Below are 27,708 nucleotides of genomic sequence, written 5' to 3'. Positions count from 1 at the left end.
TACAAATCAGGGAAACTAGAAATCAAGAACAAGTTTAGGAAAGATTTTGATATATTTCTATTCTTAGGTTTCCATCCTTAAAAAGGATTTATTGTACATGTATATATACAATTTTATGCAATAAAGAAAAAACACAATGAATTGATACAAACAATTATCTCTGAACTACCCAGACACTGTTGACATAATATCAGAGCAGACGATCTGAATCTAAACCTTTTTCAAATCACAGACAACTTAAAACAATGGCAGAATCGAACCCACCAAACCATGCTCAGATTACAACCACAAATTCCAGAATCGACACTCAAACCAACTTTACCCAAAACCCAGACCTACCAATTGTCGTCCCTGGAATCAAACTTAATGGCAAGAATTATGAACTATGGTCACAGATCATGGAGATGTTCATCTCTAGCAGAGACAAACTTGGATTAATCACCGACAAAATCAGACAACCAATACTTACCGACCCAACATACAGTAAATGGAGAGCAGAAAATGCAATTGTTAAAGGTTGGGTTATCAATTCCCTAACCCCAGATTTAATTGGGAATTTTATCAAGTTCCCTACAGCTAAAGGTGTTTGGGACGCCATTGCCACAACCTACTTCGATGGAGGAGATAATGTCCAGGTATATGACCTAACAAGAAAAGTCAGTCGAACCACACAAGGGAGGGGTTGTCTAGAGGACTACTATACTGGCTTACAATCTCTCTAGCGAGAGATTGACTACATACGCCTAAATTCCATGACATGCAATGAGGACATTTAGAAATACAACAAATTAATTCAAGAAGATCGAATTTATATCTTTTTGGATGGTTTGGATGATCAATTTGATCAGACTCACCGAGACATTCTTCAACAGATCCCTCTGCCATCAATCAAGCAAGCCTTAGCTCAAGTAAGAATAGAGAACACTATATGAATCGTGATGATGGATGTTGCACGTGCCCAGCACAACGTCGATGATGATTTTCGTTGTTTGTTTGATTGATTTGAGAGTCGCCACCTAGTATTTGATTGAAGGTTACTAGGAAACCCAGATATACTGGTTTTTGTCAGAGATTTACGGGTAAAGGACTGGTTGTGACTAGGAAATGTATTAACACCCTTAGCGCACCCTACCTGAGGTAAGCTACTTCGTGATTTTGATATATTATAGAAGTTTTAAAGGTTTTGTCTTTTCATTGGATATCAAGAATACGCCTTACATATAAGCTTATAATCCTTAACCATGAGCGAATCAAAACATTAAATTCTTCTTGTCTTTTTAGTTTTTTTTTGTCCTTTTGGTTTTATCATGAAAAAAAAACACATATAAAAAAGATACAAACACCCACACACACCACTTTTCACTATTTTTACTCACACACACCCACAACTACATATTACAAAAATAAAAAAATTCAAAATAAATCAAATACAATTCAAAAATTACAAAATAAACCCCAAAAATCCAGGAACTGTCGGAAAGCCTTCAGGGATCTGCAGGAAAAGTGGAGGCGCGTAGTTCACGCGCCGCCGCAAGAAAGTCCAAGCAAACAGGGGGTTTGGAATAGTTTCCCCCCTCTGCCCTTCCGTGCCAGCGGTGAAGATCATTGTCACCTGTAACAAGAGAAAAACACACAAACAACATGTTTTTTTAAATCTTTTTTAGATGTGTCTAGTTTCTCTGCCTTCTCCCTTCTCTGTTTGTTTTTCTTCTACCGGTGGCAGATCTAGTGGTTGGGTTTCAATCCAAATCTTCTACATGAGGCTGAACCAGAGAAGGAGAGCCGATTGATGAGGAAGGGGACGACGTCTACGGGGAGGAGCTGGAGGAAGCAAGTGGACAGATCTGGATCTGTGGGCGCCATTATGTTTGGGATGCTGCTGTAGGGTCTGACTCGGTCTTGGCGAGCTGGCCAGTTGGTTCAGGAGGGAAGGGGTTCTCGAGTCTGTCAGGTCTTTATGGAGGCCGATGTGCACAGAGGCTGAAAAAGGGAAGCCATGCTGGCTGAAGGCAAAAGGAAATGGGGAAACAATGGAGGTCAGTCTGTGGGGGGAAATGAGAGGACTGGGGGGCTGAGAGAGGGGAGATCTCGTGAGGGAGAGTGAGGGTGGAGTGAGAGAGGCGATGGGGAAGAGAGTGAGAGGCCCTGGTTCTGGGAGTGGGAGCCAAAAATCCAAAGAGAGTGGGGTGGCGGCTCTCTCTCTACCACTGATGAAGAAAAGATTGGGTTTTTAGGGTTTCTCTTTTTTCTAACCCTTAAATTTTTCTCCCCCTTTCAAATTTTCTCCGCCAATGGCCCCAAAAAAATTTTCTCCTCCCTTGTTTCAACATTTTCCACTGTATTTATAGATAAAACGTTGCTAGGTTTCCAAACCGGTCCTTCAACTTTTCTTTTTTTGTTTTTTGTATTTTGAATTTATTTTGAAAACAGATCATATCAATGTCAATTCAAACGAGGAAAATCAATAACATGTTTAAAAGACCTTTGAAATTTAAATTCTTTTGAGACGACATGAAAATGCTAAAAACGATGCAAATATATCAAGAATGTATTTTTTAAGGTTTTTGTTGCTTTTTCTATATTTTTTTTTCAAATATTTATCAAAACGTTGGGTCAAAAATTGGGTAGCAACAATGGAGAAGGAAGGGGGAAATAGTTTCGGTTTACTAACAAGAGGCAGAGATAGAAACTAGGGTGAGATGAGAAGGGAGGACATGGTAAACCTAGGATAACAGAATGATAAAGGTCTCATAAGCCCGAACAGACAGGCAGGACCTGGTGGCAATTCATCCAACCATTTTTTAGCCCATTATTTTCCAATAAACAGACCCTTTAGCCCAAGCCTGGACCACATGGGCTGAATTCCAGCAGATAATTTTTTTTCTAAACCGAAAGCCCAGGAGGGCGGATGCACTCATTATGACGGAAATAAACACACTAAAGACACGTGTTTTCAGCTACACGGGTATCCAAAGTGGTGGTATGAACTGAAGGGAAAAAAGATGAACGTAATGGCCACACAACATTTATTACTCATACAGAACCAAATACACTTGTGCCACTCGACAGTCAACCTCGGTCTTCAACTTAAGACCCAGGTATTATTGGTTCCACAAACTTAGTATCCAATAGTGAACATATAAACAATTGGATTATTGACTCAGGGGCGACAGATCACATGATCTATGATCATAATGACTTTAAAACAAAGTCAGTTCCTCGACGGAAGGTTATATCAAATGCTAACGGTGATATATGTTGCACGTGTGCGACATCGCGGCGATCGTCCACTCTCAGGTAATATTGTATCTATCTGGCAAATATGGGGAGACAAGGAATTCTTGTCTTTTATCAGTGGAAAAATGAAATGGGAGTCGCCACATAGTATTTTGATCACTAAGAACCCTAACTGGTCTCAAAGATGGGGTACGGAGACTGGTTGCGTAAATGGAAGGTATTAACACCCGAAACACGCCCTACCTAAGATAAGCTGCATTGTTTTATTGTCTGATATATGCTACGATCTCATTGTGCTTTCTAGTTGTTGGTCTGTCTACGGTTTAAGAAAAGTTCTCCTCGATAAGGAGATTCTTATCTCATCAGGTAAAACCTAACCGTTCTATGTCAACCAAAGAAACTAATTTTAATATTAGAAGTACATCTTACATATAAGTTCATAATCCTAGTTACTAAAAGAAAACATAATTTTTTTGGAACTTTTGAAATGTTGGCCTAATTCTTATGACTTTAATAAACTGGTTATTAAAGCCAAAATGCATGCTAAAATATATTTTTTGAAGTTTTCTTTCTTGTATGAAAATACAATATGATTTTTTTTTTATCTTTGAAAGACGTGGCTGTATGCATGAAAACAAAAACAATTTTTTTTTAATATTTTGAGGAAAATCAGGAATTTTAATACTGGATTTGTATCTTTACGGTATAAAAATACAAGCAAATATTAAGCAAAATTCAGTAGAAAAATACGCGATAAAATCACAAATTTTTGAAAATATATTTGTTTTGAATTTTTTTTTGACTGAGCCGGACCCGGCCCAGTCATTTTGGGCTGGGCCGGACTTGTCTGATCCAGGGAGCAGTGGAGCAGCTCTCCACTGTTCACTTGCAGAACAGTGGAGATGGGGAGCAAAAGAAGAAGAAGAAGAGAGAAGAGAGGGGCAGGGGAAAATAGACTGGGCGACACCTCCTGGCGGTGCTGCTGGTGGTAGAGGAGAGGAGGAACAACAGTGGTTCGCAGAAAGGAACGGTGGCAGCTGTTGCAGTGTAATGGGCGTTCTTCCTCTGTTTCTTCTTCCTTAGTTTTTTCTATTTTTCTTGTTTTGCTTCTGCTCTGTTAACAATGTTCTCCCTTCTCTGCAGTTGCTTTGTGGTAGCGTTGCTGGTGTTTCTTCTTCCAAACAAGATGGATGTGCAATAGGGAGCTGCAGCGCCAGTCGAAGGTTCTTCTTCTTCTTCTTCTGTGTGTTTTTTTTTTTTGTTCTGTTTTCTTTCTCTTCTCTCATTTATGCTGGTGGTGGAGCTGCTGTCGATAATGGCTCAAGGCGTTTCTCATGGCGGCGATGAGGAAGGCAGGCGGTTGCGGTTATTCTCTCTTCTACTCTGTTTTCTCTTTTTTCTCGTCTCTATATCTCAAAACAAATCATCTCTGTTTTTCAATCTTCCCTCTCTTCTTTCTCTCTATATCCGCCCCCCTCCTTTGGCTCCTCTCTCCTGTCGGTATTTATAGGGAAAAAATAGGAAGAGAGGTTTACTACCCCTATCCAGTCATGGCACAGGGGTAGGGTGGTCGGGCAGCCTCCTCAGGGGCTTGTCCCCTCTGTTTTTTCATCTAGTGGTAAGCTATAGGTCAAAGCTTAGACAAGTGGGGAGAAAGAAAGAAAGCAGGAAAAAATACAGGGGAGCAAAACTTCTCCTTCCCCTGTCTTTGCATGTGCAGGGGAAGAAGGAGAACAATGCCATTTAAAACGGCACTGTTTTGCATATTTTTTTAAGAGAAGGAAATAAATGTGGGAGTAACCTAAAAATAGGTTATGATAGTTGCCCCCTCTTTATAATGCTTATGGAGTAAAAACTTTGCGTGGTAAGTTTTGTGAAGATAAACAAAACTGAACTTTTGACACTGATTTTCTTGGTGATCTGAAACTCTGTATTTATAGCAATTCCCTTCAATCAGAAACCAATGACCAAAACCATGTACAACTTGGTTATTCTGATATCCCGATCTGGCCATCCTCTAAATTCTGTCTTCGGTTGGGTTAACCTAAAATCTCATCTGGCGATTCCCTTTAACCAAAACCATAATCCGTCTATGTGTAGTTTGGTCGACCTGAATTCCCATCTAACGACTTCCTTTAACCAAATCTGAATTTTATGTGTGATTGGGTTAAGCTGAGATCCCATCTGCGATCTCCTTTAACTAGAACCAAAATATGTGTGTAGCTTAGTCAACCTAAAATCCCATCTAGCAATTCCCTTTAACTAAAGCTAAAATCTGTGTACAGTTGGGTTAACTTAGGATCCCATCTGACGACCTCCTTTAACCAAAACCAAAGTCTGTCATAAAATTAGTCTGGGTATAGCTCGGTCAACCTGAAATCCCATATGGCGATCTCCTTTAACCAAAGCTAAATTATATGTGTGGTTGGGTTAACCTAAGATCCTATCTAGTGACCTTCTTTAACCAGAACCAAAGAAAATATATGTGGTCTCATTGTAATGGATGATCTACCCAAGTAGAAAAAAGAGAAGAGTGATCTTATTGTAATGGGTGACCTATCCATGTAAAAAAAACATGGAGAATGGTCTCATTGTAATGGGTGACCTACCTAGATGGAAAAAAAAAAGTGATCTCATTATAATGGGTGACCTACACGGGTGGAAGAATGATCTCATTGTAATGGGTGACCTACCCAGGTAAAAACACATGGAGAATTGGTGTCATTGTAATGGGTGACCTACCCAGAAAAAATGGTGAAGAGTGGTCTCATTGTAATGGGTGACCTACCTAGGTGGAAGAATGGTCTCATTGTAAAGGGTGACCTACCCAGATAAAAAAAAACATGGAGAATGGTCTTATTGTAATGGGTGACCTACCCAGATGGAAAAGGGGGAAGAGTGGTCTCATTGTAATGGGTGACCTACCCAGGTGGAAGAATGGTCTCATTGTAATGGGTGACCTACCCAGGTAAAAAAACATGGAGAATTGGTCTCATTGTAATCAAGTGGAAGAATGGTCTCATTGTAATGGGTGACCTACCCAAATAAAAAAAACATGGAGAATGGTCTCATTGTAATGAGTGCCCTACCCATATGGAAAAAAAAGGAAGAGTGGTCTCATTGTAATGGGTGACCTATCCAGAAAAAATGGTGAAGAGTGGTCTCATTGTAATGGGTGACCTATCCAGAAAAAATGGTGAAGAGTGGTCTCATTATAATGGGTGACCTACCTAGGTGGAAGAATAGCCTCATTGTAATGGGTGGCCTACCTAGATGGAAAAAAGGGAAGAGGGGTCTCATTGTAATGGATGACCTACTTAGGTGGAAGAATGGTCTCATTATAATAGGTGACCTACCCAAGTAAAAAAACATGAAGAATGGTCTTATTGTAATGGGTGACCTACCCAGGAAAAATGATGAAGAGTGGTCTCATTGTAATGGGTGACCTACCCAGGTGGAAGAATGATCTCATTGTAATGGGTGACCAATCCAGGAAAATGATGGTCTTATTGTAATGAGTGACCTTTTCAACTGAAAAAAATGTGATGTCTTGATGACATGATAAGGCTCGAAGGGAGATGAGGGCTTAAAGGCGCACTCAAAATGAGTTAGGGTTAGAAAATGCACTACTTGAAAGATAAGGGCTCAAAGGGATACGAGGGTTTTGAATGCGCATTTGAAAAGAGGTGAGGGCTCAAAGGTGCACTTAAAAGGAAGTGAGGGCTCAAAGGTGCACTTGAAAAGTGGTAAGGTTTAAAAAATACGCTACCCAAGAGATGAGGCTTAAAGGCACACTCGAAAGGAGGTGAGGCTTGAAAGCGCACTTAAAAGGAAGTGAGGGCTCAAAGGTGCACTTGAAAGGAGGTAGGGTTAAAAAATGCACTACCCAAAATTTGATGGTGAAACACCCACTTAAAAGGAAGTGAGGGCTCAAAGGTGCACTTGAAAGGAGATAGGGTTAAAAAACGCACTACCCAAAAGTTGATGGTGAAACACCGATATGTCAATGTTGAAGGAAATGCATTATGATTAATATGCATGTATACTTACTTGAGAAATATAGGTTCCCTTTTCTTCATGGAGTCTTATGTTTCTCAAAAGTTTGAGTCTTGGTAGCAAACTTCGATGGCCTTGTCGTTCTTGCTTACTTGAGTCCCATCTTGTGATTTTGACCTCCAAGAAGGGTTTAATATGATCCTACTTCTTTGTCCTCCAACCTTTATCTCAATGGGTTGCCAGCTCTGCCCTACATTTCATTTTCTTAGAAAAAGAATCATGGAGTCAGCCCTACCATATGTTTTTGGATTACCCCCTACCTGATTATGCCCTTAAGTGTTCAATTAGAGTTTTTTTTTTTTTTTGGGTGAGGCTATGTGAAGGAAGGTTTGACAAGAAGTTGTTTTCATACAGAAATTTTGGAATTTCAAAGCTATTCTAAACACATAAATTATTTTGACATTGGTTTAAAGCAAACTCGTTCTGAAAAAAAAATTCAAGCTATTCCTATAGATAGGTTTTCAGAAGTGATGAAAAATTTTGTTTTGCTTTTGGTGAAAATGTGAAGTGATGTTTGGTTGGTCAAAATGGTTTAAAATTTAATCTGAGGGTTTCAAAGAACTAGTCTTCAAAGCATTCATTTTATTTGCATGAATAATGATTTGGTACGTATGAGAAAGCATTTCCTACAGATCCATATTGCTTGCCTTTGATCAGAAAGGGCTTGATTAGGCACGTAATGTAGATTTTGGCTATTGGTTATAAAGAAAGAAGATACTTGTAGGCTCAAAAGGTGTTTATGGGATTTCAAGACTCAAGATCACCAGTGCGTATTTCTTGACCTTTTATCTTTTGAATTCTATTTTTAAAATAATCTATCGTGCCCTCTAGTGTCAAACTTGGGCTTTTTCTCTTTGTTGTTTTTTTTCTTTTCTTCACTTAGTTGAGCATCATCATGTTGGTTATTTTTGTGGAAAGCTCAAATCCTTTGGATTTTCTTCATGACCCCTAGCTTTGTTTGGGTACCTTTGATCATCTGAGAAACTTCTTTCATGCCCCTTAGTGTTGTTTGGGGCACTTTTGAGGATTTTTGTATATCTCTCGCACTTACCCCCCCAGTGTGGGGTGTAATCCTAGCCATGGTTATTTATCTTAAAAAAAAAACATTAGGCTCAAAATGGGGATTGCAAAAGGTCTGTTTTAGCCTCGTAAAAGGATTATCAAAGATGACCTTTCTTCATTTCAAACGCATGCATTTAGGATCGGTAAGCCTTGCTTTCATGTGAATATGCAAAATGATTTCTTATTATTCATTCAAATGAAACTCAGCTTTGGAGTCATCTCATGGTGTTTGGGTTTTTTTTTCTTCAAGCTTTTTGGTACCTTTCTATGAGATCACTTGAATTTTCAGAATTTGTTTGTTTGGATAAACACCAATATGATTTTTGTCTCGTACCAAAAACTTTGAATTCCTAAAAAATATTTGTGAACATGTGAGATCATGCATAATTTTGAAAGAAAAGGGAAACACACCAATGATTATTGGCATAATGGTTTCATGAGTAAAGGTTATGCTCAATGTGTTATTTGCATGAAACAAAAACAAAAATGAAGGCATGTTATAAACACAGGAAAACACATGATCTTAGTAATAAGAAAAGCTCATTTGACAAAGGAAGTCTTGTGGTATTATAAGCCAAGTTGCCGACAAGACTAAAATAGATTGAAACACGACAAAATCAAAATTATTCTACGGGCATGATCAAACAGAGGCAATTATTTTTGGACATAACAGGAACAGGCTCCATTCTCTAACTCTGGTAAAAATTCTTTTTCGATCAGCCTCCCTACAAAAGCTTCGCCAGAGGCATTTCAACGTGTTTGCTCGAGTAAGCTAGTGAGGCGAGCCACGTCTGTCTTTAGAGACTCCAACTCTTCTATAAAATGGGCTTCATGGTGAGCATACTCTTCATCTTCCATGTTTCTCATTCAGATTCAGGTGCTGTAGACTCTTTTAGGACCTCTTTTTCAACTTGATGCATGTGTGTAAGGATGGATGTGTATGGATGCAAATGTATGTACATTCACATTAGGGAGTTTATACTCTGAGGATAGGTTCTGGGCCATTACATGACGGGTGGCTTTCTACATGGTCTTAAAAGGGTCTCTTGTTGTCTCAGTGGTCACCCTCGTGAAGGCAATATGGGGGCTCAGTAGGTAATGAGATGACATGTGCACAAATCATTACCAGTCTAAGCACTCAACGAAGAGTTGAGGTTTACACAAACTTAAACCTTAACTAAAAGTCGTAAGGTAAGTCGCTAGTCCCCCACTTAACCTAAAGTTTTTCAGTATAAATTCCCCTCAAATGTGAATGATGCATGGAACAATTTTATACAATGCATGAGAAAATGAGGAAATGCATATTAACAATAACACACAAACCAAACAATAAAACACAATAATCAAACAAAAACAAAGCTTAGTCCACAGGGTCCCTAGTGGAGTCGCCATTCTGTTGCACATGTGCGGCGTCACGTCCTTCGTCCACTCTCAGGTAGTATTGTATCTATCTGGCAAATATTGAGAGACAAGGAATTCTTGTCTTTTATCAGTGGAAAATAGAATGGGAGTCGCCACCTAGTATTTTAATCACTAGGAACCCTAACTAGTCTTAGAGATCGGGTACGGAGACTGGTTGCATAAAGAGAAGGTATTAGCATCCCAAATACGCCCTACCTAAGGTAAGCTGCATTGTTTTATTGTCTGATATATGTTACGGTCTTGTTGTGTTTTCTAGTTGTTGGTCTGTCTATAATTTAAGAAAAGTTCTCCTCGAGAAAGAGATTCTTATCTCATCAAGTAAAACCTAATTGTTCTATGCAACCAAAGAAACTAATTTTAATATTAGAAGTACGACTTACATGTAAGTTCATAATCTCAGATATTAAAAGAAAACAAAATAATTTTTGTGAAATTTATGAAATGGCGGCCTAATTCTCATGACTTTAATAAACTAGTTATTAAAGTCAAAATGCATGCTAAAACATATTTTTTGAAGTTTTCTTTCTTGTATGAAAATACAATATGATTTTATTTTTTTATCTTTGAGAGACTTAGCCCTGTGCATGAAAACAAAAACATTTTTTTTCAATGTTTTGACGAAAACCAGGTATTTTAATACTGAATTTGTATCTTTATGGTATAAAAATACAAGCAAATATTAAGCAAAATTCAGTAGAAAAATACGCGATAAAATCACAAATTTTTTAAAATATATTTTTTTTGAATTTTTTTTGGAGTGGGGTGGACCTGGCCTAGTCATTTTGGGCTGGGTCGGACTTGGGAATAGTGGAGCAGCTCTCCACTGTTCATTTGCAGAATAGTAGAGACGGGGAGCAGAAAAAGAAGAAGAAGAAGAATGAAGAAGAGAAGGGCGGGGGAAAACAAACCGGGTGACTCCTCCCGACGGTGTTGTTGGTGGCGGTAGAGAGGTGGAACAACGGTGGTTCGCGGCGAGGAACGGTGGCGGCTGCTGCGGTGTAATGGGTGTTCTTTCTCTGTTTCTTCTTCCTTTATTTTTTTCTATTTTTCTTGTCTTTGCTTCTGCTCTGTTAACAATGTTCTCCCTTCTCTGCAGTGGCGTTATGGCAGCATTACTGGTGTTTCTTCTTCCAAATAAGGTGGTTCTTCTTCTTCTTCTTCTTCGTGTTCTTTTTTGTTCTGTTTTCTTTCTCCTCTCTCGTTTCTGTTGGTGGTGGAGCTGTTATTGACAGTGGCTTAAGGCGTTTCTCGTGGCGGTAATGTGGAAGGCAGGCGGTGGCGATTCTTTTCTTTTCTGCTATGTTTTCTCTCTTTTCTCGTCTCTATTTTTTGATCTTCCCTATCTTCTTTCTCTCTATATTCACCCCCTTTCTTTGGCTCATCTCTCATGTCAATATTTATAGGGAAAAAATAGGGAGAGAGGCCTATTACCCCTATCCAGTCATGGCACAGGGGTAGGGTGGTCGGGCGGCCACTAAGCAGCCGCCTCGGGGCCGCCCGGAGGGCTTGTTCGCTCTGTTGTTTTGTCTGGTGGTAGGCCATGGGTCAGAGCTTAGGCAAGTGGGGAGAAAGAAAGAAAGAGGGAAAAATACAAGGGAGCAAAACTTCTCCTTCCCCTACTTTTGCGTGTGCAGGGGAAGAAGGAGAATAGTGCCATTCAAAATGACATTGTTTTGTGTTTTTTTTTTTTTGAAGAAAAGGAAATAAATATGGGAGTAACCCAAAAATAGGTTATGAGAATATATATCTAGTAACAGGGGGATGAATAGTGGAATTACCAACAGCATTCACTCTCCCTAATACTCTTTTTTATCCTTCACTCTCTACTAAATTACTATCAGTAGGGCAAGTAACAGAAGATTTAAATTGTTGTGTACTGATGTACTCCTTATATTATTTGTTTCAGGATGTTCTCACGAAGAAGATTTTTGGTCGTGGTACTAAGAGGAGAGGTTTATATTATGTGGATGATTTGGACCTTAGAAAAGTTCATTCCGCTCAATCATCACAGCGGCAAGGACAAGACATTTGGTTATGGCATTACCAGTTAGGACACCCATTATTCAGCTATCTACAACATTTATTCCCTACTATATTTGAAAATGTATTGCTCTCTAGTTTCAAATACAAGGATTGTATCCTAAGTAAAAGTCATCGAACAAATAATCCCATCAGTTATAATAAATGTAATGCACCATTTGAGATTATTCACTCTGACTTATGGGGCCTTGCACCTGTTATGACTACTGCTGGCTTTAGATGGTTTGTCACCTTTATTGATGACTGTACAAGGATCTATTGGGTTTATATGTTGAAACATAAGAAAGATGTCCTACCAGTTTTTTAGAAATTTGTCACCCTTATACAAACTCAGTTCTCTATGTGCATTAAAACTCTTCAATATGATAATGGAGGCGAATATATTAGCCAAGAGTTTAGACAATTTTGTGATAGCAAGGGCATCATACACGAGACTACTTATCCACATACTCCTCAGCAGAATGGAATTGCAGAACAGAAAAATAGACACATACTAGAGACAATACGGACAATTATAAGAGCTGCCCATATGCCCTAACAATACTGGCCTGATGTCGTGGGTACATCTATTTATCTTCTCAACCACATGTCATCCCGAGTACTTAATTTTTACACACAACTACAGACTTTGGAACGATATGTTAAACTATCTTCAACACTCCTTATACCTCCAAAGATATTTGGTTGTGTTGTATTTGTACATGTTCCAAAGCACCAACGATCCAAGTTGGATCCATATATTGTTATTTGTGTCTTTCTTGGCTATGGTTCTCATACGAAAGGATACTGGTGTTATGATCCGCTCACACGAAAACTCTATGTTACTATAAATGTAACCTTTCTTGAGACCGAATATTTCTTCAATGAACCATCCATGTCTGTTCTTCAGGGGGAGAATAGACATGAATAACAGATATGAGATTGGATTCATCCTGACCATACTCAAATAGAACCGGAAATTTCTGAGCAGATTAACCACGCCGACTTACATACTTAAGCCATATCGAATAACCCCCTCTCCAATATACAACACGACCAAAATCAGAATTATGAGGACAATCTCGACACTACAACTGAGGTAAGATCTCCTAACTCTCCTACATTACCTGATTCTATGACATACAGTTTACCTTACAGGCATAATCGGGGAGTAAGCCAAACCGATACTCACCTGAAACAAAAGGAAGAAAGTCCAAATACTCCATTGCAAATTTTATCTCAGCCCATAACATGTCAGATGCAGTAAAGGTCTTCATGGGAAAAGTATCTTCAGAACAGGTCCCAAGAAACATTGAAGAACCTATGCTAGATGAACACTAAAAGATAGCTGTCAATAATGAAATGAAAGCTCTCTAGAATAATAATACTTGGGAACTAACTACATTGCCAGGTGGAAAGAAAATAGTTGGATGCAAATGGGTGTTTACTATGAAATATAAAGTAGATGGGACAGTAGAAAGATACAAAGCAAGACTTGTAGCTAAAGAATAGACACAGATATATGGCATAGACTATCAGGAAACGTTCTCACCAGTAGCCAAACTGAACACAATTCGGATACTCCTATCACTTGCAACAAACCTAGACTGGCCTTTACATCAATTTGATGTAAAGAATGCATTTCTTCATGGAGATCTAGAGGAGGAAGTGTATATGGATGTTCCTCCTGGTTTTATTGGAAAAATAAAATAAAATGTGGTGTGTAGGCTTACAAAATCACTTTATGGACTCAAACAATCTCCTAGAGCATGGTTTGGAAGATTTAGTCTAGCAATGTGAAAGCATGGATTTAGCCAAAGCAACTCGGACCATACATTATTTCTGAAAAGAAATGGGGGGGAAACAGTAGCCTTGATTATTTATGTTGATGATATGATATTTACAGGAAATGAAGAAGAAGGAATTTCGGAATTACAAAGGTATCTAGCAAGTGAATTTGAAATGAAGGATCTTGGTGGGTTGAAGTATTTTTTAGGCATCGAAGTATACAGATTAAGACTGGGTATATTCCTCTCACAAAAAAAGTATGTGTTGGACCTATTAGCCGAGACAGGAATGTTAGATTGCAAACCTGTAGATACACCAATCATACAAAATCATTGTTTAGCAAAATATTCAGATCAGGTTCCCATAAATAGAGAATGATATCAGAAATTGGTGGGAAGAGTCATCTACCTTTCACATACACGTCCTGATATCGCATATGCAATCAATCTAGTCAGCCAATTCATGCACAACCCAAGTGAAGTACATATGGAGGCAACATTATGAGTACTTAGATACTTAAAATCCTCTCCGGGAAGAGGAATTCTTTTATCGAAGAATGATCACCTTAACATCATTGGTTATACTGATTAGATTGGGCAGGAAATCTGACTGACAGAAAGTCTACTTTAGGATACTTTACCTTTGTTGGAGGAAACTTGGTGACATGGAAAAGTAAGAAGCAAAATGTTGTTGGTCTATCCAGTGCTGAAGCCGAATTCAGAGGGATGACCAAATGATTATGTGAAATACTATGGATAAAGGGGCTACTTAAAGAGTTAGGATATCTTATTGAGACTGAGATCAAGATGTACTGTGACAACAAAGCTGCAATTGTCATAGCCAATAATCCTCAAAGACTGTGATTTTTTCTTTTATCAAATTTGAGGATCACTTAACAGATATACTTACTAAAGCAGTATCAAGTAAAGTGTTTCATTGCTCTCTCAACAAGTTAGGCATACGAGATATCTTTGCACCAATTTGAGGGGGAGTGTTGACAAAGATTAATTCTTGGTTTAGAAAATATTACAAATTAAGAAAACTAGAAATCAGGAATAAGTTTAGGAAATATTTTGATATATTTCTATTCTTAGGTTTCATCCTTAAAAAGTATTTATTGCACATGTATATATATAAGTTTTATATAATAAAGACAGAACAAAATAAATTGATACTAACAATTATCTCTCAACTGCCCAGACACTGTTGATAGAATTCCTCCTATCCCAGTAATCTAAAAGGCAAGTGTTTGGTATCCTTGCCGTTTTTTGTTTTTAATATTTTTTAAATTAGTTTTTAAGAGAGAAAAAACAGAAGATAAAGAATAAACTAACAAGAAGAAACAACGTAAGACATTTTTGTATATTATTTCTGCGTAGCTGCTGACGCTTGAGGGGTATTTGGAAAAAATAAGTAGTAAAGTTTCAGAATAGGAAAACTGGCAAGAAATATATACTTTCACTTTTAGAGCACCTGCCAAATCAAAATTACTTTTTCATCAACTTCAACAAGGCAATAATACAGGAAGCAACTTTATTTCAGATGCTGTTTTATGAGGGTTTTTTTTTTTTTTTTACTCAGACATGAACACGGCCAGGCTTTGTTAGCAGCTTAATCAATCAAATCTTGATGAGCACCTTCACGCAATCTGGTTGCTTTAACAGCTCAAATGCTTTCTCGATATCTTGTAATGTAACTTCATGAGTCAAGAGTTCATCAAGATCGAATTCCTGTCAGAAATTAAGCAGACCCGCCATCAGTTTCTCTTAATTTATGGATTTCCTCATTCCAATGCTATGCTATTGTCAAGTAAGGTAAATGATTTTATTTTATTTTCTAAAAAAAAGGGGGCACCGTTCATTTTCTTCAATTAATACATTCATTCCACATGCTAATTTGATAAGGACATACCTTATTTTTGCATTTCTCCATGAGGATGGGAAGGTCAGATTTTACTTTGAGCCCTCCAAAAACGGACCCCTTTAGGGTTCTTCCACTCAAAAGAGGAGCATAATCGATCTTTACGCTGTTGATTCCTCCGCCTATAACAATTGCTTTTCCTTTTCCCTAACAACCAGCATCAAGGGAGAAACTCTTATTGAATGGTGGTTTTCCGAACATCACAAATCGAGTTAGAATATGAATTGCCGATTTTATTGCTTTCTTATAGCAGAACAAAACAGAGCACGGGTTAGAAGGGTTAGAAGAGGAGAGGCATTATGGGCATGCATATATATATATATATACCTCTTTTGTGGCTTGGATGGCTTGATTAATCAAGGACTCGGCACCAACGCACTCAAAGCAATAATCCACTCCCATTCCACCAGTCAGGTCTTTTATCATTTGCGAAATAGATTTATCCGAACACTCATCAGGGTTAATGAAATCGGTCATTCCAAAAGCTAGCCCCTTGTCTTTTTTCATGCTATTCTTATCAACGCCGATTATCTTAGCTGCCCCTAGCATTCGAGCTCCTTCTGTGACCTGCATTTACAGAGATTTTTGAGAGACAAATAAGGGCATCAGCAAAATATTCTACACCCTCTTCTTTTTTTCTCAAGGAAAGGAAAGGAAAAGAACAAAACAAACCCCGAGTCCAACAGCACCAAGGCCTAAAACAGCCACAGTTGATCCCATTTTAACCTGAGCTTCCTTCCAAGCTGCTCCAAATCCAGTTGAAAATCCACATGATAAAACACTGGCATGAGGCAGAGGTATGCTTGGATCGATCTTGTTTACATAATTGGAATCAATAACCATGTATTCGGACCAAGTGGAGCAAGTAAACATGTGATACAACTTCTGCCCTTTGATGGACATTCTTGAAGTGCCATCTAACATTAGACCACTACGGCTTAAAGGGTATGTCAGGCATAAATTGGTGTTCGCTGATGTACAATTCTCGCAGGCTTCACACTCTGCTAACATTGTTGGTATCACATAATCTCCTTCTTCAAGACCATTGACTTCATCCCCAAAGCTCTCCACCGTTCTACGATGGGAGTACAATTCAAGTTATTGTAAGATCAGCTCTTTATTCATCAAAAGCTAGCCACCCCAGCTTTTGGGTACTAGTTTTGATATATGTAGTAAGAAGAGGGCTTACCCAACGCCTTCGTGGCCCAGGACTCGAGGAAAAGGTGGCTGGAAAAGGAGATAAAATGGTGAAACAAAGTAAGCTGGAAAGACATTAATAATAATTATGCAAGGATGATCATGAAAATGAAGTAAATTGTATTACAACGGGATCTCCTTTGCGTTTGGCAAGTAAGATATCAGTGTGACACACGCTTGCATATAGCATCCTCACTCGAACTTCAGTCGATTTTGGCGGTTCTATTTGTATCTCTTCAACCTTCAATGGCTCCCCACTTCCCCATATTACTGCCGCTGACAGACGAAACCCAGATATCAAGTTAATGACTGAAAGCAAAGGAATTATCTTTCTGTGGCTACGCGAGCACACATGAATCAAACTCATTCATCAGCATACCTTTACATGTTATAATCTGTGAGCTGCGGCTCTTTGACATTGCCGAGGAACGCTTATGCAGTGCAGGCAGCTAACAAACCTAAAGTAGGAGTTTTGATTTTAGAACATGGATTGCTGAGGAATGCTTATACTTATGCTGTGCATGCAACTAACAAATCTAATGTAGAGAGAGAGAAGGGTAGAATGGGACAAACCTCACCTAACCTCAATTTAGGATTCGGACTCCTCCCTCCTCTGATTTGTGTATTGATTGATTCAACAGCAATAATGATTAATAGAATAATGGGAATGCGTGGCGTCACCCTGTCTAAAAATAAGAGCTCGTCCAGAAATACTAAAATGGATAAAAGACGTGTGTGGGGTCTAAATTAACGAGACTTGAAAACGATACCTCACCAAATAATTATCAATATTTTTTATATATATAATAAAAAGATAGTGTTTCTGGTTTAGGATACTTTGTCATAAAGAATAACAAGTATGGGTCATTATATTTTGTTTATTTTGATTTTATATTATTTTATAGGATTTTTTTAATTTTTTAATAGATTTGGTTTGGTTTGGTTGGATTTAATTTTACACGATAATTAAAAATTATTGGTGACCGAGCACCCACTACCACCTACTGACGTGTACATATTAGTATGGTACAAATATCATACACGATACTTGTGAAGTTAATTAGTTCTTGCTTCTGCTGTCGGAATTAATATAGTATTATGTTATAGATCATTGCTCTGCCCACCACGTCACTTGTTGATGTCCAAGTTTTGTCACGTTCAAGTTTAATGTCTTATTTTTGTGTTAGAATTGGTTTTTTAAATTATTTTTTTATTTATTTTTAAGTGTTTTTAAAAGATTTTAATTTCCTATATTAAAAATAAAAAAATATTTTGATGTATTTTAAATTGAATTTTATTTTTGAAAAACAAGTATCGCAATATCAAACATAAATTATTTTTTGTTTGGAAAAATATTAAATTGATATTTTTTATATATTTTTTAAAAATTTTAACATGTTAATATTAAAAATTAAAAAATGTATTTTTGAAAAGTAAGCACTATACTACCAAACATGCACTTAGATTATTTTTCATACCTAAAGCATGGTATAAAAACAATCTCAATTGAGTCATTTTTTTTAAAATATATATATATATAACATTTCAAGCAAATATAATATTTTTGAAAATTAACCACCACACTACCAAACATGTGCTTAGATTATTTTTTATATTAAGTGAAAAGCATGGTATAAAAACAACCTCAATTGATTCATTTAAAAAAAAACCAATATGTAATAACATTCCAAGCCAAATATAATATTTTTAAAAAATAAACACCACACTATCAAATATACACTTAGATTATTTTTTTATCCTAAGCGAAAAGCACGATAAACCTCAATTAAAAAATAATATGTAATGACATTTCAAGCCAAAGATAACCCGAATAAAGTAAGTGATGAGACATTTTAGATAAGGTAAATTCTTTTGTTTATAATGAAATGCCCTTCTAATTAAATAAAATTAATCAAATGCTTTTCAACCCTTCGATCACTTTAAAGGAATCTCCACCGTTCAACAATAAATGAGACATATATCTTACGAAGAAGAAGACAATCTTGGGGGGAAAAAACACATGTAAAACCCAAAAAAATGGGGAAAAACAAAAAAAAATTGAAAAAACAGCAAAAATAAAAACCAAAAGTTAAGTACTTTCCATGCATTTTAGAGTGTATATATATATATATATATATATATATATATATATATATATATATAAGCACATAATATAATTAAAACATAGCAACTATGCTGTGTTTACACCCATAAACTAATATCTATAAGGTCATAACATTTTCATATCTCGATATAAATCATTAAAATAAAATTATTTAGAATAACTATAATGCTATTGATATATTAATAGACGAAGAAATTTTAATTATACAATATAAAAATTAAAATATTAGTATATTAGATCAAATTATATTTTTTAACGTGGGATAAAAAAAATTTTGAAATAATTTTTGAAATTTCATTATTTACAACATGTATAACTTATATTAAGATGGATTGTTTCTTAATTTTTTCATATGAAATATTAAAATTTTAAATATTTTTTTTAAAAAATTTCAGATTAATTCGGGTTGATTCAGGCTAATCTGTGTAACTTGAGATCCAGTGACCAGATTAACCTTCAAGTTAAATTTAATAACTATACCAACCACTCTGTTTCATGCGCCACACGCGCCTAGCTAAAGCATCTTCAATTTTTATTATGATTCGGCCCCTTTATATGTCCATAGTCTAATAATTGAGGTAAATAAATCTTCTTCTTCTTCTTATTCTTTTATTTTTTCTTAATTTGACATCCACACATATTTTTTATGATGCATTGTTATTTTAAGGATGATTATTTAATACTTTTTTATGAAAATCTGGGTGATTTATTAACGTCAAATTAATTAAATTAGGCTTAAATGAATAAAACTGAGTTTGGGATCCCTTGAGTTCTTTTGACATATTAAAAGGAGTTCCAAACTTGATTTTGTGATCCATCTTTGCAAGAAATACGATATAATGGGACATCTTGTTGTGATATCTTGGATTTCAATTTTAATTTACTTAATAATCTAGGAATTATTAAATAACAATATATTATTTAATTGGAAAAATTACACTGGTAACATTTTGCCAAATTATAATTTACATTCTATTATTTATATATATAATTAATAACACTTTACATGTTGATTTAGACACATGAGAATCCAATCAACACATTCTTTTTTAAAAAAAAATATTATAAAAATACTATTATAATTAATTTAATATATAAAATACCAATATAAGTGAAATGTTACAAATTTACGACTTCTCTTTCAGGCATTTTATCAAACATTACAAACACCTCAATTAATCCAGCCCTAAAAGCAACCAATCAAAACACGTACAATCCCGATATTCTATGAAACCATTTGAAGCAATAAATAAAAAAATACACAACACAAAAGAAAAGAATTACAGATCTAAATTCCACCGATATCATTTAAGGCCGTGTTTGATTGCAGGAAAGTGAATTCCTGGAATTCACTTTCCTGCTTTTCCCATGTTTGGCAGCAATATAAGAAAATGGTCAAAGAAAACTGAATTCCAGTCAAATTAAAAAAAGTAACTTTACGAAAGGAAAGTGTTTTTCTTTTGTTAAAGAAAGGAAAACACTTTCCTTCCGTTCATTTTCTGCTTTCTGCAATATTCCTCTCTTTATCAGCCGTCACCGATAACTGACACAGCCCAATCTTAAACTGCACATCGCATTAGATCACACAGCAAGCAAAAAAAGAAAAGAAAAAAAAATCAATTACAGGAGTATGAAAATCAAAAAATGAATCAAAAAATCGTGCCTTGGTGACAGGAGGAACGGGTAAGGGAAGAGCGGGAGGGGCTCTGGCTTGCTCGGGCATGAAAGAAGCCATTATTGGAGTGTGGATTTGGGATTTCTAGTTGTGAGTGCTGTTGTTACGTGGTAGGAGAGAAGGGAAGTGGTGTTTGATTTTGAGCGGAAAAGGGAAGAGGGCAAGCGAGATAAAGGGGAATGATTTAGATGGAGCTTCAGGCTCAGATTTTTTGAGCTCAAAAGTGTTGTCGTTGATGATATTGCTGTGACAGAGAGAGGCAAAACGGTGGGGGGAGGGTGGGAGAGATAACTGTGACAGAGAGAGGGGGAGGGGGGCGATTTCTGTTAACATGGAAGAGAAGTGTAGTGGCCGGAGATGGGGCTGGAAATCAATACATCCGGGGGGAGGAAGAAGAAACAAAAATCAGGCCAGAGGGGGGAAAGGTTCCAGCGGCGGTTCTGGCTGGAGAAAAAGGAGCAGCCGAGAGGGAGAGAGGCAGAGGGGAAGTCCTTGTGGGGGGAGCTGTTTGGATTCCTTCTGTGTTTTGGCCAAAGAGTGAGTAGAGACGGTGGGGGGAGTGTTGGCTTTTTGAATGAGGGAGAGGAAGACTTGCCCGGCTGAAGGGAGAAGAAACTGAAAATCAGGACCCCCTTCAGCCAGGGGTTTCTCTGGTTTTGGTCCCCAAGGCCAAAAGTGGGGGAAGGTGGTGGCTTGTCTTCCAGGGGAAGGAAGAGAGACAGGAGACCGTGGGTCTCTGCCCACTGCTGTGGGGAAGAAGAAAATGGTTGCCTTCCATTGGGAGGGGAATGAGAACAGTGAAATTGTTGGGGGGGGATGGGAGCAGGGGAATTGGGGGAACTGGGACCGAGAGGGGAGGGGATTGGGAGGGGAATGGGAACAGTGAATTGTTGAAGGGAAAATGTGTAATGAATAACACGGGGAATGGGAGGGGAATGGAACAGTCCAATTGGGAAATTATACAAACCGGTTATAACAGGGGAAATGAGGAATGAATATAACAGGAAAAATAGAGAATTATTGTCCGCTTCTTTCAGCATAATTTTTTGTAGAAAACTAATTTGGCTTTCTTCATATGAAAAAAAAACTTATTTTAAGCTTTTATAATTAAAAAAAATATATTAATAGGCTTTTTGTAGAAATATTTCATAAGCTTATGTATGAATATAGGATATAATAAAAAAAAATCATCATTATACTTTTTAGATTTCATTTTTTTTTTATTGTAAGTGATTAAATATTTTATATATATTAGATAAACTTGAAAAAAAAATTAATTCATTATTAAATTATTTTCCAGTTCATTTTCCATAACATAACCAAACACTGGAAAATGTTTTCCAGTTTATTTTCCATAACACTACCAAACATTGAAAAATACTTTCCCGGAATTCACTTTTCAGGAATTCACTTTCCCCGGAATTCACTTTCCCAAAGGAATTCACTTTCCTGCAAACAAACGGGGCCTAAGTCTTTTGTAATTCTGCATTTTCCCTATAACATTTTGTGATTTGATCGTTGAAGGGTGTAATGGATTTTGTGTTTATGATTTGGATTTAGAATTTGGCTTGTTCTGGTTCTAATTAGAGGTGATCATTTTCGGTTCGGTTCGGTTTTTATATATAAAAAAAGTAACTAAACCGAAATTATTTAAAAAAAACCGAAACCGAATCAAACCAACCGGTTTCGGTTCGGTTCGGTTTTTTAGGACAAAAACCGGTTCAAACAGGTTTTGGCTCGGTTTTTTTCTGGTTTGGCTCGGTTTTTCCGGTTTGGCTCGGTATTTTCGGTTTGGCTCTGTTTTTTTCGGTTCAGGTTCGATTTGATTTGGTTTTTTCAGTTTCAAACTTATAAAACCGAAACCGAAACTGTTGGTTTTTTAAAAATTTTAATCAATTTTTTTTACGATTTGATTTTTTCAGTTATTTTTTTCTGATTTTTTTAATTTAATTAATTTTTCAGTTTTTTTACTCACCTCTAGTTTTAATAAATTCCGTTAACTTTACTGTAATTTAAACTAATTGAAAATCATTTCGTGCCTGTGTTTATAGTAACAATTATTTTTTAAAATATTTATTGAAGATGCTATTGTTTTTTAAATATTTATCACATAAAAATAATACAACAATGTTTGTCGCGTGCATCGGAAAAATAGAGATATATATATATACCAAGAAAAAAGTGGAGACACAAATCCAAAGAGCAGCGTTGTGGCAATCAAAGAACCTCTCCTTCCATTCCATATATTATCCGTCTGGTAGGAATCCAAAATAAATCCACCACACAACACCCTCTTTCTTTTTTCTTTTATAACTCTTCAAATATCTAACCAGACTGAATTTCATTGTTTTTGAGAAGATCCCATCAACATCCTCCGTTTTTTTTTTTTTTATGTTTTATGAGATGAAGTATGCGCAAAATCCTCTCCACAACAGAACCATCACCATAGCATATGGAAGGCAATGAAAACACCACTCAAAAGGTGCACAGTTGTTTATCCTTTATACCTCTTGGGGTTTCATTTTCATGGTTTTCCCCCCCAACTTAGTTTCTTTGAAGGCATTGATTTCCGTTTTTCTTTTCCTTAATTATGAGAAATAGTTGGGAAAACATAATAAATGGAAAGGATTGTCTATAATTCATGGCATGGCATCCTAGAGAATAGTTTGTCTACTCAAGTATAATAACTGGTTGAACGGATTTCTTAATATTCTTTGATGTACATGTGAATCTGGTTGCTCTTGTTTACACCACAATGAAAGTTATTTTACTGTTAAAGTTTTCCTTCATTCATGATTTTGTAGTACAGCTACTTGAAATTTGTTTTCCAATGTGTAATGGTCAATGGGTAAGCTTTAAGAAGCTTTGTTTGATTACTTAGATATTATACAAAAGCAAGGATTCAGGATTTTTATTCAACTTTCAGGCTAGCTGATTGGTCTGATTCGTAGTTGTGTAAATTTAATCTCTTGTCGATAATAAAGTTACGCTTGCTTCTATAACAGATATGCCATACCATGAGAGCTTGTCCCTTACAACTTCGTACAGTTTGCTGCTGCATATTTGGCATCCTGCAATCTTAAATGCTCCTCTGTTTTGTTGCGTATAACTGTCAACTGTTAATATTGAATTTTCCATTAATAAGAAGGTGGTTTCTATGAGTGACATGGTCATATGACAAGTAAAATACTATAGGATAAAGAGTATTGTGCTGAAGCAGAAGCAGATTATGGAACCAAAGATAATGATAAAACACCGAAGAAAAATGCTTGAATCTTTTCTGGTTAAGGACATCATTTTTCCCCATAAGTTGTGTTATCCTCTTGTTTGTTTGTTAAGTAGCGGAATTAGAGAATAGTTGCAAATCATAACCCTGTTTATCTGTTGTTTATTCCTATTTATGTGGTCTCAGGGACCATTTAACGATGACTTCAGGTGCCATGCCTCTATCCTGTTATTCACAATACTTTCTTGTTGTGTGATAAATTGACGTACTTTCTCATTGTGGATATTTTAGGTCACACTTTTGTCTACATCGTCTTATGATAAACCCTTACTCTTTGTAGGATTACTACAAAATTTTGGAGGTTGATTATGATGCAACAGATGAGAAGATAAGACTAAATTACCGAAGGCTTGCATTGGTTAGTGGTGCATCTGTTCTGAGCAGCTTCTTAAGTGAGCTTTTTAATTCTTGATTGAATAATCGTTTTCTTTAATAACTTTGGCATTGACTAAGAAAATTTCTTGATATTTTTGTTTGGTTGTAGAAGTGGCATCCTGATAAGCACAAGGGGGATAATGCAGTTACTACCAAATTTCAAGAGATTAACGAAGCTTACAATGGTAATTCTCATGTATGCACATAAGACCAAGCCCTTAATTCTTAACACTGTGTATTGTTTCCAGGGAAAAAATCAGGGAAATCTTGCTTATCATTCTGGTCAATTACATTATTTATAGTTTTTAGAAATTATTGCGTTCTTTTATTAAAAGTTTCTTGCAAAATGCATATGAGGATGCAAGCAAACTTTTTAGATGAATCAAGGCAAGTATTATTAATTTACATATAAAATGTAGCTGCTATCATTTAACTTCACTATTCAAGGTCTTTGAAATATGTGTTGGATAATTGAAAATGTGAGTGCTGCTTAAAAAAAGAAAACAAAAGAAAGAAGACATTTTATAGTGATAGATGTACTATATTTCCTGCCCTTGTCAGTTGAGATGTGCACGCACATGCACCGCTAGAGAGAGATTTTCACACGTGCACACATAACAAACAACATTTACGAGACATATATATCTATGTATAAGGTTATCCAGTTTTTGGGAGAAAGATGTGTGCGAGCGCGCGCGCGCACAAATATACATATTTTAAATTTGGGATCTCCTTATTTATATATAGGTAGAGCACATTTCCTGTAACATAAAGAGAACTTTGCAGAAAGTAATAGCTATCTTATTTCCAATCCACATATCCCTTTTGGCTTAAACAAATTTATGCATATGTTGACGTCTTAAAGGTAACTGCTGTGACAATAGATGATACAATAGCAATGTCTAGAGGTACTACAGAATGGTAAGTCTTCAATTTGATGACTTCTGCTCGTATCTTTTCTTACTCATATTTTCTTCTGCAGTATTGAGGGATCCAGATAAACGCTTCGATTATGACTTAACTGGAATATATGAGATTGATAAGTATACTTTGCGGGTAAGAATTTTGATATTGTTAATTCTAGATGGCAGGATTACACTTGTCTTGGCCGATGTCAAAGGTCTATTTGGGTATAATATATTGATGCTCATATGGAAACTCTGTAATTGCAATGCAGGAATATCTGACCAGATTTAAAGGAATGATACTTACGTGCAATGGTCTTGGTATTGGTAATACATCAATATGGTAATCACTTAATGTCTTTCTCTAATGAAATTTCCTTGGAAGAGTGCTTCATGTTCAATGAACTTGTCTTGGCTTTATGTTAGATGGGATGTCAATGGAGTTCTCCTGTCATATGGAACTGTAATTAGAAGGATGCCTATATGGTTTATGGTGAATTTACTGGAATTGAAATTGCGGGGATGTATGAATGATCTTATAGGTAATATTTTCTTTCAGAAATACTGTGGCAGAAATGAAAGTTAGAGTAATCTAGTTATAGTATAGTGATGAAGGCGAAAACAAATACAGGATAAAAATTGCTGGTATCTTCTTATCTGGACCTCGATTTCAGAATAAAATCCAGGATCTCCACCGAATCAACTTTTTTAATTGGAGTGGGAAGCCCATGTCCTAATTGTCTGAATTTCTTAACCAGGGAACTACCTAGATTTTCAATCAAGTTGGACAGAGTTGACTTATGCAAAGTCGCCACCCAAAGTTTCTTTTTCAGTGGTCAGTGGGCACTTATATGACATCCTTTGTGTCCTGCTAATTAAAGTCTCCAATGGGTTAGTACATATTAGCTTGATGGAATAGGTCAGGCTAGTTAGAATGATTTGTTTTCTTGATGTTGGGATCAGAAATAGAAGGGGTGGGAAACACAAGTTTATATGCAACTTATCACAACTAAAGTTGTTTCAAAACCTCAAGTATTTGTTGCAATTTGAAGAGGTTGGTGGTTGAGAACAATATCGAGGGAAGTGTAAGGGTTTATGGTGGAAATAAGGATATGAGTTTTTTTTTTTATCAACAGTACTGGTTTCAGTGTGGATTTCTTCAATATAACTTTTGCTTGTCATTGGGTTGTACAAATACCTCTTAATGTGGTTAATCTATTCATAAACAAAGTTGGTATAAAATTCTAAGACTAAGGAGGACTTGGCAGGAAGATGTACAAATCCAGCAGAATAAAAACTTATGATGGTCCAAAGTTCAGTGTTTAAGTTACAAATTCAAGTTTTAGCAAACCTCCTTTTCATCTTTCTTAGTTTTCATTAATGCATGGCTTTTGAAAACCGAAGAGCAGATGCAAAAGATATATATATATATATATATATATATATATATATATATATATATTTTAATGGCTCGTAAACTTGTTTTGTAACTACTGCTTCTTTTGAAGTTTAGAAGCTCAATCAAATTTTGATCTGTGTATGAGTAAGTGAAAATCTTCTGCATGATCGTTCAGTTCCATCCTTGTTAGGTTTTTATGCTATAGTACGGTCGTTGTTGGTGATTGTACCATGCTAGAAGCCTTGATACTAGGCAAGCACTTTTGAACTTAGGAGATATAGGCATTCGAATCTGGATCATAAGTTTAAAGTGTCTTGTAGAGGTATGAACCATGAACTTTCTCTTGAAACTTTACATGATAAACTCCTGGACTTAATCCCTGATGGAATTCTCATCCGAGTTAAAACCCCATGTTCATTTGTTAGCAGTTTCCCCTGTCAATGTTTGAACCAATCTACTGAAACTGCATCAGTGAGCTATTTGCCATCTAAAGTATTATGTTCAACAAAGCAACCTTTGCAACTGTGGCCATATTGTGGTTAATCTAAAATTTTGAATAACTTTCATTGTATAGCTTCCATTATTAGTTACAAACTCTGTTATGGTTCAGGACCCAGCAACTGACTGAAATCAAAGAGTTTGCAGAGAAATAAGGAGCAAATCCAGTATTTAACCTTTGTAAGTCGCCCTTTATCATGATCTGCTTGATTTCATCCATGGTGAATATTTTAGTTTACATGAACCTTGAATTAATTTTGTCCACTGAAGTTGCTTTATTGATTTGAAGCAGGGATGAAAACATGGATACCATTGTGTGAAAACAACATGGGAACAGCTTCGCCATAAATGAAGGTGGAGGAGCTACTTGCCATGTTACATCGAGGATGAAAACTTGAATCCAAATTATTGCCAGCATTCTTGTATCTTGTTTATCTTTATCATACATTTCATGCACAACCAAGTATGTCATTAGCCTATTGATTTTGTTTTCAAATGAGCACAAAGTCACTACTCTTTTTTGTTCTTCTTTCTTTTCACCATCATGGACAGACCAAAATTTAGTTTCAAGTTGGATATCATGAATTCCTAGCATAAACAACTGTCGTGCAGGGTTACGCTTCTGTCTGAACAAGTTGTCTGAAGTTACGGAAATCTTAGGACGAGGAAAAAGAAGAAAGATAAAATGTAGCAGTAGTACTGTTTGCCATGTTAAAAAAAACCTAAAAATATTTTTAGAAAGCA

At 36.3% G+C, this 27,708-nt stretch overlaps 2 protein-coding genes across 10 annotated transcripts in view; one reads left to right on the top strand and one right to left on the bottom strand.

Moving 5' to 3' along the window:
• The window catches only part of LOC7491072 (8-hydroxygeraniol oxidoreductase), a 44,574-nt gene extending 27,290 nt beyond the window's left edge, over positions 1–17,284 (bottom strand). The window contains exons 1-7 of one of the 4 annotated variants that reach the window (XM_002325409.4): positions 17,081–17,275; positions 16,829–16,977; positions 16,694–16,731; positions 16,177–16,579; positions 15,832–16,071; positions 15,496–15,651; positions 15,222–15,314 (exon numbers count right to left, since the gene is read on the bottom strand). In XM_002325409.4, coding sequence (XP_002325445.2) covers positions 15,222–15,314; positions 15,496–15,651; positions 15,832–16,071; positions 16,177–16,579; positions 16,694–16,731; positions 16,829–16,977; positions 17,081–17,120 — 1,119 coding nt within the window. In that variant the 5' untranslated portion in view covers positions 17,121–17,275. Of the gene's footprint in view, positions 1–15,221; positions 15,315–15,495; positions 15,652–15,831; positions 16,072–16,176; positions 16,580–16,693; positions 16,732–16,828; positions 16,978–17,080 lie in introns of all 4 variants that reach the window. The other 3 variants (XM_052449566.1, XM_052449564.1, XM_052449565.1) reach the window with 3 other exon arrangements.
• Positions 17,285–22,676: 5,392 nt separating this feature from the next.
• Positions 22,677–27,491, top strand: LOC7459194 (uncharacterized). Of its 6 annotated transcripts, none has more exons than XR_002979206.2 (8): positions 22,677–22,983; positions 24,068–24,145; positions 24,272–24,347; positions 25,145–25,218; positions 25,340–25,394; positions 25,494–25,609; positions 27,077–27,144; positions 27,254–27,491. XR_002979206.2 is itself a non-coding variant. In XM_024590844.2 (7 exons), the coding sequence occupies exons 1-6, from the start codon at positions 22,954–22,956 to the stop codon at positions 27,117–27,119; spliced, it is 372 nt and encodes a 123-aa protein (XP_024446612.1). In that variant the 5' UTR covers positions 22,677–22,953; the 3' UTR covers positions 27,120–27,144; positions 27,257–27,491. The 6 variants fall into 6 exon arrangements, 2 of the variants coding, with proteins under 2 accessions (XP_024446612.1, XP_024446613.1); XR_008058218.1 differs by having other exon boundaries at positions 25,340–25,410; XR_002979208.2 differs by lacking the exon at positions 25,494–25,609 and having other exon boundaries at positions 27,257–27,491.
• Positions 27,492–27,708: the final 217 nt, after the last annotated feature.

This window comes from Populus trichocarpa, chromosome 19, assembly GCF_000002775.5.
Source record: "Populus trichocarpa isolate Nisqually-1 chromosome 19, P.trichocarpa_v4.1, whole genome shotgun sequence".
Lineage (NCBI taxonomy): Eukaryota > Viridiplantae > Streptophyta > Magnoliopsida > Malpighiales > Salicaceae > Populus > Populus trichocarpa.
The sequence above is the reverse complement of the archived record's forward strand: the minus strand, read 5'-3'. Positions and strand labels throughout refer to the sequence as shown.

What these genes read in the sequence shown, in the direction of transcription:
- LOC7459194 (XM_024590844.2), top strand. Translation starts at nt 22,954, where the DNA reads ATGGAAGGCAATGAAAACACCACTCAAAAG. An exon ending in GATTAACGAAGCTTACAATG is followed by an intron (nt 24,348 to 25,144) that starts GTAATTCTCATG and finishes TTTCTTCTGCAG; the next exon opens with TATTGAGGGATCCAGATAAA. An exon ending in TTGATAAGTATACTTTGCGG is followed by an intron (nt 25,219 to 25,339) that starts GTAAGAATTTTG and finishes ATTGCAATGCAG; the next exon opens with GAATATCTGACCAGATTTAA.